The 13,489-nt window shown below is 41.7% G+C and overlaps 1 protein-coding gene across 4 annotated transcripts in view; it reads left to right on the top strand.

The window, feature by feature from the left end:
- TRIM37 (tripartite motif containing 37) overlaps nt 1-13,489 on the top strand; it is a 943,514-nt gene that overhangs the window by 256,369 nt on the left and 673,656 nt on the right. For all 4 annotated transcript variants that reach the window (XM_069226401.1, XM_069226400.1, XM_069226402.1 and 1 more), the window contains 3 exons: nt 2,858-2,982; nt 3,500-3,550; nt 4,017-4,098. In XM_069226401.1, the coding sequence (XP_069082502.1) occupies nt 2,858-2,982; nt 3,500-3,550; nt 4,017-4,098 (258 nt within the window). The remainder of the gene's footprint in view (nt 1-2,857; nt 2,983-3,499; nt 3,551-4,016; nt 4,099-13,489) is intronic.

Below are 13,489 nucleotides of genomic sequence, written 5' to 3'. Positions count from 1 at the left end.
CACATGCGACCCTCCCATCTCCCTGGAGAAGCTCACCTTCACCTCTCTTTTCTCTTTTATATCCTATACGCACTTGTGCTTAGAAAATCTGAGGTGCTGGAGTTTCTCTCAGGAAGGTTCTAGAGGGTGGTGTTGCCTTATTGGTGGACCCTGAAGTTTGGACCTTTTTCTTAAAATGACTCTGATAGATTGCTAAACTGAGAGGCCTAAGGGCCTTTAGGTTTAAACCTATGTTAATACTACTTAATTAAGTATACTAGGGGCTCCCATCTCAAATATGGGGAATGATTCAAGCATGTGAATCTATGAATGATTCCAATACTGGAGAACTACAGTTACAGGTAAGTAACTCATTTTCTTATTACTCGTGTGCCTTATTTGCTTCTCTACATTAGACATACCTTCAACGTGTTGCTGTCCACTAGTGTCAGTACTTGAAGCCAACATTTGAAAGGAATGGGCATCTGGAACTAATCGGAAGTCTCATAGATATTAAAGCAGCCAGGTTCCCCTAGAATTCCACAAGACCCCATAGCAGTGATACACAAAGTACATCCCAGGGGCCGCATGCGGCCCTCCTGACATTTACATGCAGCCCCCAGGTCAACAGCAGCACTGTGCTGCTGTTTACTCGGCTCAGCACTAACATCAAAAAAATTAAAATAAACAGGCAAGTATTTATTTAAAGGCTGATTGAAGTTGAAGAAAGGGAGTAACTAGAGTGTGCTGGACCTATTAACGTTTGAAACACCTTCATTATTAAAGACATCTTGCAGCAAAAGTATGATAGTCTGTTTGAAATTCAAAAATTGCATTTCATTAACATACAGAACTGTTTCACCTTAGTACACAAGATATCAGTGCATTGACAAGTATGCTTTTGAAAGTGATAGTTTTCAAACATGAATTTAGAAACTTATATCGCCCTCCCTTCCCCTCCACCCAGACAACAGTGTGAATTAAGAGGCAGGTCAGTTATTATGTGAACCCTTTGGGGGAGGCCTGGGTTTCTAATATACATGAACAACATTGTAGTTTATTATCTGACACAGAATGTTATGTACAGCACACATCCTGAAGTCATGTATTTCAAGGTTCGGTTGTGATAATGAAGAAAACAGAAAAAGGAGGTAAAGTGAAATTGCCTAGGGTCACACAATTTGGTTAAGTGGAGAAGCTGGGGTTTATACCCACGTTTTTGGTTTCACATTGTCCAATTCAGACATTAGATGTATATGCTTCACTTCCCCTACATCCACATACCACCACCCTGCTGGCATCAAAGTGGCCCTCAGTCACATCACAGACCAAACTGTGTGGCCTCTGGGAAAATGTTTGAGTACCCTTGCCCCACAGTAACAGTTGTCCTTCATTTAGTTATTCTTTTATATGGAACATGCACACCTGAACTCGGGGATTTGACATTTGTTTTGTTACTTCTAAAGATCAGTTATTCAATTAAATATTTGAATTAAACCTTTCCTTTTAGTGAAGTTCAGTTTATTTTTTGACTGATTCAGCTGTTTTTCATTAGCTGTATTCCTATACACCACACGGTTACACTTGAACAAATATCTACATTTGCTGAAGAAGAGACGCAAGGATGATCATTCCTTGTGCATTATTTTGCTTCGGGACTCTTGCACTGACACGTCTCCTGTTTTGTCAGATAATACCATATGAGATGCTGAGGGGTTATGATGATGTTAACTCTCAGGATATGCGTAGTGTTCCCAGGAAGTGCTCCAGGTGTTAATCTGAGATGAGCACCTATCTCTCAGCAGCAGGGCCCCCAGACCAGCAAGAAGGTGAGCTGTTCCAGTCCTCCTCCCTTGGACCTTTCTGGGACCTGTTGTGCCTCATTCGTTGATATCTTCAGTGTCAAGATTTCATTGTTGTTGCACTCTTCTCAGCAGGCCACTGGCAAGGAATTATTTATTTATTTCAAGGATAATGTCATTGATGGATTTCATGTTGATACCCAAAACAGGGGACCTTACAATTTTACTTGGCAAAATGTTCATGAACTCAGGAAAAATCTCCTGCTGCTCTACTGAAGAAGGTTGCAGTCTGTTACATTTTGAGAGTGGTCAGCAATTAGATCAGAGCACAACATTGCTGTTCCCTTCTGTCTGGATTCCAGTTTTAGAACAGACAACCAATTGGTCAGACCAAACCTCTGATGGATCTTTTTAATTGTCAATTTATGATCTGTATTCACCTCTCCTGTATGCTTTGTATTTGCACCATCGTGACCAACGTCTATAATGGAGGAAGTTACTCTAACGTAATCGGGCTGGCAACATTCCATAGTGGAGAAAATATAAAATTACTGAAAAACTTTTCCCTCTAAAATATTATTTGTTTTGTGAAAAAGGTATATGTCTATTTTTTTTTTTAAAAGGGGGGGGGGTGAAGTAGTGGGGACAGCCCTAGGTGTTAGACTGGGTAGAGAGCGAAAGATTAGGGGGTGTAGGGCGACCATCCCCCTTAAAAATGCAGGGTGTTAAGAATTGGGGTGGGGGTGGGTTTAAAGAAAAACTCAAACTTGAAGAAAGAAATGTTTCTTCACAAGTGATTTTCTCAATGTTGGTTTCCTCAGCCTATTGGGAACAATTGAGAGAAACGGTTTGATGCTTCATTGTTTATTTTTCATGTAAAACATATACAACCAGATTCCTCACATAAAGGTGCTTGTGGTATTATTACAAGTAAGTAAACATTCCTTGGTTCCTCCCGTGTTTCTGGGCCCATATGCGTCCAGGCAGGACATATTGTTTATTCTCGGCTATCTGGTTCCAAAATGCTCAGGTAAGGCGTGTTGCCCTAATTCATAATAATTCTATTTCTTTCACAGCTGCGTTCTTGCAGTAAGAGTGAGCTGATCTCGAAGAGCACTGAAATTCTGCAAATGTTCCAGCAGGTTCATCGCAAGCCTATGGCTTCATTTGTCACTACACCTGTACCGCCCGACTTTAATAGGTACTAAGAATTTGTAGCTTTATTTTATCTTGCTGCTGCTCTTGTTCTTTTGGTTTTGTTTCCTGTAATATTTTAAGGTGGATATCCTGGTTGAGGCGAAATAGCTAATGTCTGGATAGTGCACTCATTCTTATTTCTAATGGCCAATCTGTTGGTTTACCTTGTGCCTTTTTAGAATTTTATGGTGCAAGTTACTAGTGGCTGCTCCTAAAGTAGAGAGTTTCCCAGCTAGGCAGCATATGAAAATTTATTTTTTTCATGGTGGCTGTGAATTGCATTTTTGATTGTTAATTTTATAGCTCAGCCTTGATGGCACCAATTGACAGTAAGCACATTTAGGAACTGACCAGTGAATTAGTGAGTGCTAATGACATATACTTTGTTCCTCGTGTCTGCGCGCAAAGATTGTTTCATTTGAGTAACACTATGTGCTATTTTTACTAAGACTATGAATAATGTAAATAGTTGCCTATTTTATTAATATTTTTATAATTAAAACATGTTTTCACCTTCACAGTGAGTTAGTCCCAGCCTATGACTCCTCCACATTTGTTCTTGAAAATTTCAGGTAAGATTACTAATTTAGCAGTGAATTGCTTGGCATTAAGGAGTTTTAACTAATTGTACAGATTATGTTGTTGACGAGGGACAAGAATCTGAAAAACCTCTTATTAGGCTGCTCATGATACTCTTCTTTCTGTGTTTCTCCAGCCATGTAAATCCTTCTAATTCATTGTGGCTTTCTGTGTTAATATATTTGTTGTTTGTTTTCATCTCATTTTATGTGAAACATTAATAGCAACAATTAATTCACACTATATTTTTGGCCAGAGTTTTTTTTTTTTGTGTGTGTGTGTGAATATGATCCTCCCTTTAATTACCATTGACCATCTTAATATGCAGTTTTCATTGAGAGGACATGCCCTATGTAAAACCTATCCCTTTCTGAAAGTTCTGTTTTATATTTCTATTTGTTTTAGCCTCAGATAGAGAAAGGCTTTTATTTTATTTTTGTTTTTGTTACCACTCCACAGTACTTTGCGGCAGCGAGCTGATCCTGTTTACAGTCCTCCTCTACAAGTCGCTGGTCTGTGTTGGAGGCTGAAGGTTTACCCAGTGAGTGTTCTTCTCTAGGCTAATATCACTTATATAACATTGTTTTCATCACAACAACTTGCCAGTGGCCCCCCGCCCCCACATATGTTATTTTGTAGGAATTATGCCTGTCGCATGCTATTATTCCCTCGTCATATGCATTACCACTTACTGCAGGCCTTGCTATGAGATTGCAGCTGTTGCCTCCTTTTTAAAAAACAAAGCATTTTTAGTCAGATGTTCTTACCTATTCCAAAAACCACCATCTTCCTCATCAAAAATCCTTGTTTTGTGCTGCTACTTTTCTGAAAAGGTGGTCTGCCTTTCTTGCTGCCTATGCCAACAAAAAATTGATTTGCGAAATGTATGCGAGCATTGACATTTCTTATTTGTTATAAACATGTTACTATGGCCACCCACATCATTTACAACCTGTGAAATATTTTTTGCTTTTGCAATGCTTTTTCACCCTGTCTTTAAGCATCCTTTGCTCTCTCTCACCTTTCCTGTTCCTCACTCCCTTTTACCCTGTCTGTTCCTCTCCATTCTTATCTTATTTCTTTCTCCCTTCCTTTAATTTCTTTCTTTAGTTTCTTATTTCCTCTCTATGAGCCAGAAGTAGAATTGCACAGGTCTATTTCTGCATTGTCTTTCATAGCATCTGGGATGTGATCTTGTCAATTGTTTGTGCCTGACGTATCAATCTAATCACATATATTTCCAGTAATCCTACTTCACTGATACTGATAAGACAGGATTCCTGCGCCAGGATAGCAGTTTTTCTTGTAGCAGAGCAACACCGCAATCGTCCTGAGTTTTCCAGAGGTTCACATGTATACTGAAGAGTTTGGTCTGAGGGTCCACTATTTATACCTATTCTCCCTTTGACTCCCTGCCTGGAAGTAATACACAGAACCAGCTACCCTATCCACCTAGTCATATGACACAGAGTACATGCACCAAATAGTACAAAAAATGCCAGCTTTCTAAAAGTGCCAATTTCGGAATTGTGACTCAAAATCTGACTTTACTGTTAAAGAGGGTTTAAAATTAAAACAATTTAGATACCAAACTCTACATTCTTACTTGGTCCCAATTGAAGGTTATCACTTATTAAATTTAATAAGGTAACCCCAATGCTATTGTACGGTAGAGGTAGTCCTTGCAGTAGTGAAAAATGTATTTAAGCGTTTATCAGTACCAGGACATGTACCCCTTAAAAGTACATGTCCAACATATTAAATACACCAAACCCAGCCCTCTGGGCCTACCCTAAGGGTAAGGAAGGTTTAGGCCTTGAAAAAGGTTTACTTTGTCAATTCAAAATGGCAGTTTAAAACTGCACATGCAGGCTGCAATGGCAGGCCTGAGACGTGCCCTTTGGGATTCCTAGGGCACTTTAGGGGTGACCTGCATGTAATAAAAGAGGAGATTAAGACTTGGAAAGGGGTTTTAAATGACAAGTTGACATGACAGTGTAACACTGCATTCAGTCTGCCATGGGACATATTTTAAAGTACTACTTAAGTGGGTGGTATATAAAGTGCTGTAGGCCCACTACTATCATTTAATTCACAGACTCTAGGTGCCTGTAGTACCACTTTACTAGGGATGTAAATTAAATGTGCCAACTGGGTGTAAGCCAGTTTTCACCATATTTAAAGAGGAGAGCACAATTACTTTAGCACTGGTTAACAGGGGTAAAGTGCTCAGAGTCCTAGGAGTGACCAAAACAGGTTCTGAAAACAGGAGGGTGAAAGCACACAGTTTGGGAATGACCCTGCATATAGGGCCAAGTCCAACAGACAACTTTTGGAAAACGCTGCCATTGTTTAAGACCGACAGAGAGGTATTAGTGAGTATGTTAATATTGCCCTCAATTATAAAAGTCTTTGCTAATTATTCTGGTGTTGCTTGATGAGGAATTGCAACCTGTTTTGGTGGGGTAGCAGACAATGGCTTGTGGTGATACAACAGTGACATGTAGCTGAAGGTAGTCTAGATTATGTACTTCTAATGCAAATTAATAAACACTCCTGGTAAGTGGGTGACTGAGCAGTTGGAATGTTGATAAGCATGGCTTTGCAAACATGCTGTTAACCAAAAATATGTGTAAGTGAACAAACATTATTGGAACTGAGCCATGTCAACACCCTATAAGAGCAGCTGAGTATGGGATCAACAAGGAAGTAGAAGATGGCTGGTTTGGAGGAAGTAGTAGGGGGTCGAGTCAACCATGAGCTCTTGGGTGTTGAGGGAGATGGGTCCTAGAATTATGGCCTTATTCAGTTTGTTGGAAAGAGGAGGGAAATGGACACTGTATCTTATAAGAACTCAAGACAGTAAGGTATCCCAAATATCCAAATGTATTGCTGGTGCTAAGAAAATGCATTCAGTCTATCCGCCAGAATCAATCTTAATCATTAGTTTCAATTTAAGCGCACTAAGTGTCCGAGCAAAGAGGAGATACCAAAGCAGGTAGCACTAGTGATTTCTAATAGCTGCAAGAGTAAAAAATAAAATAAAGATTAAGGCAAACTCCAAGATACATATTCTACTTCTTCATAAATGGGTCATGATTATCAGATGTGCCAGGAACTTCAGTGAAATCATCATGAAATGAGATGTGAAAGCCACATTATATACCACCAAAACCAGCTTAACACTTACATCACAATGTTGCAGAGATATGATAACATGTAGGGTGGGAGATGATATTGAGGAAGGAACCTAAATGTGATGGAAATCATCTTAGGTCCGATAGAGTAGGCTCTCTATACCAGGTGAGACGGGAATACCTGTGCTTGAGGCAGTTAACAGATCTTTAGCGGGAGATGCATAAAGAAGTAGTTTACACTTACTACTCTATCTCCCAAACGAACATAGCCACACCTACTCCATTTTTTACTTAGTAAAGCATTACAGAAAAGTGACTACTTCAACCACTAGTGAAAGTGAATTTAACTAATTCACAGCAGAAACGGAGTGTGTGAAGAATATATGACAACCTTGTACAGGTACTGGGTGATCCTGGGATACTATAAAACAATATAAAGTAGAATTATTTGCAGAAATTGCAGGAATGTATAAAGGGCCCTGTAACACTCAGAAACCAGTACTCAGTGGGCAACTAATCACAGCTGCATTGTGCCTTAATAAAATGAAAGCTGTGGTGAAAGAATAATTGAGGGACAACTGTGTTAAGACGGAAAAGCCCCTTGCATGGTAATGGGCATGAATCTCTTCCCAAAGTGGACCAGCTGCAGTAATATCTGGATACTTGGTAAAAGTTTTTGGTCATGGGCAAGCACGGATCATGCATATGCACCATGACCTATGCCTGTCAGCTGGTTACACTGGCGGCTGGGGTGCATGATGCGCGCCCCTCATAGTGGTGAAGAGCTAGTGCACTTACCAAGAGCTAAGTAGCACATGCAAGGTGATGGCAGCATATCATTTTGTCAGAAGTAATCAGCATTGTGGCCAAGCCTTTTTCCCTGCATCAAGGGAGTGGAACCTATTGGACCATTCAAGTAAAGTTCTGGTGATGTGTGCTTAGCTTTCCTTTGGTCTACACCAGGGCAGTGAATGCATGCATTGGGTGGCATCTGCGGGTTCAGTACATGGAGTCCTGCTCGTGCTTGTATGTATGTGTGCCTGTGGCTGCTGTACATGGAAGCCTGCACATGTGTTTTGTGTGGCATGCTGGTATGTATGTGTGCCTTAGTGGTGCAGTACATGGAAGGATAAAGATGTCTCTGTGTGCAGCGTCTAAGGATGCATATGTGCTTGTGAAAGGTATAGTGTTTGTAGACCTGTGGGTTCCATTTTGAGAACCCTAGGGCCTGCTGAAGAAGGCATGTGAAGGTAGACAAGCCCTTAAGACATATTTGTAGATTGCTACATTTCTGAGCGCTGGATGGGCCACACACACACACTCGAGAAATGGACTTTCAGGCCCCTTATGCACTTGAAAGCAGCTCTTTGATTCTAAAGCGGGTCACTGGTCAGAGGGGATCTGAGTACATCTCAAGGCAGAAAGGGGGCTGATAAATGAATTGTAGAGTAGAGCTGGGCCCCTTTAGCAACCTTTTTCTGAGCATATATCAGTGAAGTTGACACTCTGGTATGATCCTCGAGACCCACTCATGGTCTGTGTGGTGAGGCTTTGAAACTTGGGGTTGCTTCTACTGTGACAGACTGCTTATTGGACAAATGATAGAACAGTGTAGAGAGCACTTCAAAACGGTCAACACCCCTACCAAGAATTTCAAAGAATGAGTCACTAAATCACATTTGTGTTTGGAAAAGGTTTATAAAAAGAGGAGCTAGAGGCAAATTGGCAACTGAAGCTGTACATCAGCGTGTAGAAGCTCAGCACAAATTATGCCTGTTATGAGCAGGACTAGTGACTGAGAGTCTACTAGTCTCTTCTTGGTGAGGGAGCATCACCAAGGAGATTCAAGAACACTTCACATTGAGCACCATCTTCTGCCAGAGGACACTTTGAGGAGGAGGAGATTGCCTGGAGGGAGCAAGGTCCAGTGGGGATCCTGCTGTATGGATTCTGCCAGCTACAGGCTGCAGAGAAGTAAACGGGTCATCATAATGGTGCTATGAGCAGCGAGAGACAGGCAATTGTGCCACTCATGACCCCAGTATCCAGATGGGAGATGCATTAGGGCGACAACCCACAAACTTCACAGCATTACTGCAATGTGAGGAGGGCTATTGCTCTGGGTAGTGTTGTGACTTTAAGGGGTCTAAGCAATGTGTGCCTTTGTTTGCGACTTCCCGTTGCCTGAAGGGGCCAGTGATGAAGTGAAAAGGCATTCGACCTGGAACAGAATGCATCCATGAAGAACTGGGTTGTGACCCTGCAGAGGAAGAACAACTATTCAACTGCTCAAATCCAGGAGCACCCAAAACCTGCCATTGGACTCAGGGAGAATTACTATGTTACCGGAGGAGAGCTATGTTGAGCTGCGGTTGAGACAGCAAACTTCTGCATTGCCTGAGCCCTCTGCACCACCGCTCCAGTGAAAGTGGGTAACACTGAATGCCAGGCCGCCAGGTCTCTAAGGGATCTTATTCTGACTAATGCCAACAATATAGCCCAAAGGAGAGCAGCTATCAGGCTATTAGAACATTCCACTCACTGAGGGTAGAATGTTCTAAATTTAAAAGGGAGAAACAGAAAGACAAACATTGGAATGTTGGAGCATAAGATTTATACCAGCCACTATTTGCCCCGGACCACTTAGTTGTCTTTAATTGAGCTCACAAGATCCCAATTTTCTACTATAACCTTATAGCCCACCATAGTGGGCTTTACCGTGCATTAAAAGCCTGCTCCAATGTTAAAGGCATGAGGCAAAGGTAAAGCCCTTTAACAAGGGAGCAAGCCTTTAATGGCCAGTATAGCCCACTACGGAGGGCTATAAGGCTATTAGAGCATTCCACCCCTAGAGGGCAGAATGTTCTAATTAGTAAATCAAAGGCTTTACGGGGCCCGAGGGGGTTGAAATTCCCTCTGGCTCCATGAGGCCTTAGTTCACAGCTGTTGCTTTGAATAAAGATCATTGGAATGTTGAGGCTCTGGGCTTTTACCAGCCATTAGAAGCCCGGAGCACTCCATTCTTTCCAATGGAGTTTCCAACATTCCAATATTCTAATATACTTTGTGTTCATATATAAATACTACCTTTTTCAGAAAGGCAAGTATTTGACTGGAAAATCAATTATTATGGTTGCTGGATGTATTTTAAGTTGTGAGCCTGAGTTCACCCAGAGTTCATCCTGCACCTACCTCCTCCCAAGAAGCTATGGACTGCTTGACCCGCTCTACCACTGAGAGTCAGCTGCTGATGGGGTACTTGTCTAGTTCATCAAAGGCCATAGTTGGCCAGGCACCTGGGACATCAGGAGTAAAAGGTCTCAACCATCATGTTGGAACCAGTAGCTCCAGACCTTCTAAATGAGGTTCTGAGAAGCTGGAATAGTTAGTTACAGAAGCAACAGTGTGCGCCAAATGTATGGCAAGATTGCAAAATGTTATATTTGTGGACAAGATGCTGATAGTTGCATCAAGGCAGGTTCCGATAGTCTACATCGCAGGCTGGCAGACTGAGGAGCCCAACAATTATGATTTTTTTACACAGTGGTGTAGAGAAGAGTACAAGAAATATGGGTACTTTGTGGTAGCCAAATTCACTCTCTCGACATGATCAAGGCTTGGTATGGAGAACTCCGATAAGTGTTTACAGCGAACCCATTACCAGATTCACCAAGTAATATGAAATAAGGTAACTGAAACTGACACTCCCATATTCTTCCCCTCTCTTCTTAGCCCAATAAGGCCAAATCTTCTCTTCACATTCTGTTTCCTTGATAAGGAAGTTGCTTATTGTAAAGAGAAAAGTTACAGAAACATGTTGACATATATAAATATGGAGTAATTAATCCTTTCAACAGTTAAGTCAAATGTTAATGTATACAAATGGTAAGATTATAATAAACTAAATCTGACAATGGGTGTCCCATACCGCCATCAAGAAATAAGTACTAGATAGCTCAACTGAAAAGTATATTGAATGTAAAGGTAACAAGGGACCACACATTTCATATCTTTACTGACTATTACTGCTATGTAAAGTGGGTAAGAAGAAAGTGTTTCAAAAGGTTTTGGAAAGAGAAGTTGGTAAGTTATTCCAAGAAGTAGAATGCAAAGAAATCATGCCAGGAGCATGATGATTAGAATCTAGCAACAGTTAACCTGCTAGTATACCCCAGCAAAGATTCACAAATGAGACAAGGGGAGATCAAACTGTTGTTGGTTGGTGGGAGAGGGGGAGAGGTCAAACTGGCACACAGTTTTTGACGATGTCGTACATTTCTAGAGTACTTTGAAGATACAGCATTGATGATTGAAAAAAATGTGCACCACTCCTGTCCCACAGAGTTCCGAAGTAGTTCTGCTACCAGGCAGTTACCAAAGTTCACTAATAAAAACGATAAACAGGATCTGTCGGCCCCATGAACTATGCCATATCAATAAAGAAGAGAGTCAATATTGTCCACAAATTAATGGCTTCTTAGTTTATAGAATCTGTTGTCAATTGAAAATGTGGCCCACTTAAAATCCAAGACAAGAGTTTGAAGCCAACCAGAGCTTTTGGAAATTCGGGAAACTCACTTGCCCATGTTAATTAAGGGACTTGAAAATGATAACGCAAGAGCAGAGAAGCATTCACATCCTACAGAAGGAATGGCAGAATTGAATGATATGCTTCCAGGATTCAGGAGCACATGTGTATATCAGTGGTCATCAGGCCAGTGCAATGTTTGTAACAAATATTCAATTCTTCACTTTCTTTTGACGATCCTTAGATGGATTATATAAATAAATGGTCTGTCTTTGCTTGCACCTCAATAGTTAAAAGGGCATACGAACCTCCATGAGGCATTCTTTTTGCCTCATTTTGTGCTTTTAGAATTATTTGATTGAGTTTTATTTTCCAATTTTCTCAAATATGTGTTTGTCTTTTCTTTTCATTGCCTTTTTAAACAGATATCAGTGGATGAGGCATAGTTTGCGTGGCTCACAGTTGAAAACTGCATTTATCACTGAGGGGACAAGCTAGGCAAGCAAATACACGGACTTTGCTCCAACGATACCACCCACGACCCAATTGGCTCTTTGATAGATGACTGTAATAGTTATGTCAGCGAGAAGCTCTTAATAGCTTACTGTGCTGATCTTTACTCCAGAGCTAATGAAACTACTGAATGTGCATTGGCCTAGTTTGTGGCTGATTTGCTCACTCTGTGATTGAACCCAGATGAAAGGCCTCTTTTAGAGAGTGCCATCACACTCTAACCCAATTACAATCTGGCAAGTCCCTGAGCTCCAAGAGTTTCTTGGAGGAATTTCTCAAGGGTTGCTGGTTCCAGTTGGGCCCGGCTCTTTCAAATGTCTTTGGTAAAGTTCTCAGGAGCGGGCAGCTCCCATTGGGTTTTTGGTTGACTGACCTTGTGGTTTTCCTAACATTTGGTCTAACCATAACAAGCTGCTCCTCTTACCATCCTATTTATCTCCTCAGTATGGAGGTAAATATCTGGGCGCAAGCCCTGATCAATTTGTTGTTTAAGGTAGGTGGGCCTCTGCTATGCTCCAATCAGTCTAGAATTATGCCTAAGCAGGCTACAAGGTACAATTTCCAGCAAGTTCAGAACCCTGGCCCCTGTTATATCAACTTTGTTAAACTCTAGTACATAGGCCTTATGGGGCTGGTCCATGTTGGGGGCTCGGTTTCCCATATGTTTTCCTTACAGCAGAGAAATTAACAAGGTTGTCCCCTGTCTCCCCTGCTATTTGCAGTAGCCATTAGGCACTTCGTGGAGTGGATGAGGATTGACTAGCTGGTTGAAAGATTTGACTGGGCACCTGGGGTGATTGGAGTGCACTGTACACAGATGACATGCTCATTTTTCTAAATGACCCTCAGGGCTGAGGTCCTAGGGATCTCCACATGCTGTGTACTTTTAAAGACCACTCAGGGCTATGAATTAACTGAACTTTATTTTCTCCACCCTATTGGGGGAATATGCAATCAATGTCTTGGGCAGGTGACTTACAGGTGCATATATATATATATATATATATATATATATATATATATATATATATATATATATATGTGTATGTATGTTCGATGGCATGTGTAGCTGCAGATACACATGCTGTGCACAGTCCGCCATCTGGTGTTGGGCTCGGAGTGTTACAAGTTGTTTTTCTTCGAAGAAGTCTTTTCGAGTCACGAGACCGAGGGACTCCTCCCATTTCGAGTCCATTGCGCATGGGCGTCGACTCCATCTTAGATTGTTTTTTTTCCGCCATCGGGTTCGGACGTGTTCCTTTTCGCTCTGTGTTTCGGGTCGGAAAGTTAGTTAGAATCTCGGAAAAAAATCGTCGGTATTGTTTGCGTTCGGTATCGGGTTAGTTAGAACAAATCGACACCGAATTCTGAAGAGCTCCGGTGGCCCTTCGGGGTTTTTTCGATCCCCCGTCGGGGCCTGGTCGGCCCGGCCACGTGCGACTTCAAGGCTCATGGAACGGACCCCATTCCGCTTCTGCCCAAAATGCCATCACAAGTATCCGTATACGGATCACCATCTGGTCTGTAACTTGTGCTTGTCCCCCGAGTACAAGGAGGATACTTGTGAAGCCTGTCGAGCGTTTCGGTCGAGGAAGACGCTGAGAGACCGAAGAGCCAGGAGACTACAAATGGCGTCCACGCCGACAGGTCAAGATCGTTTCGAGGAGGAAGAAGAAGCTTTCTCCATCCGCTAGTCGGATTCTGAAGAACTCGACGCCGAAGAAACACACCAAACCGTGAGTAAGACGTCGAAA

This window comes from Pleurodeles waltl, chromosome 3_1 (assembly GCF_031143425.1).
Source record: "Pleurodeles waltl isolate 20211129_DDA chromosome 3_1, aPleWal1.hap1.20221129, whole genome shotgun sequence".
Taxonomy (NCBI): Eukaryota; Metazoa; Chordata; class Amphibia; order Caudata; family Salamandridae; genus Pleurodeles; species Pleurodeles waltl.
This window is presented reverse-complemented; position numbering and strand designations above follow the sequence as displayed.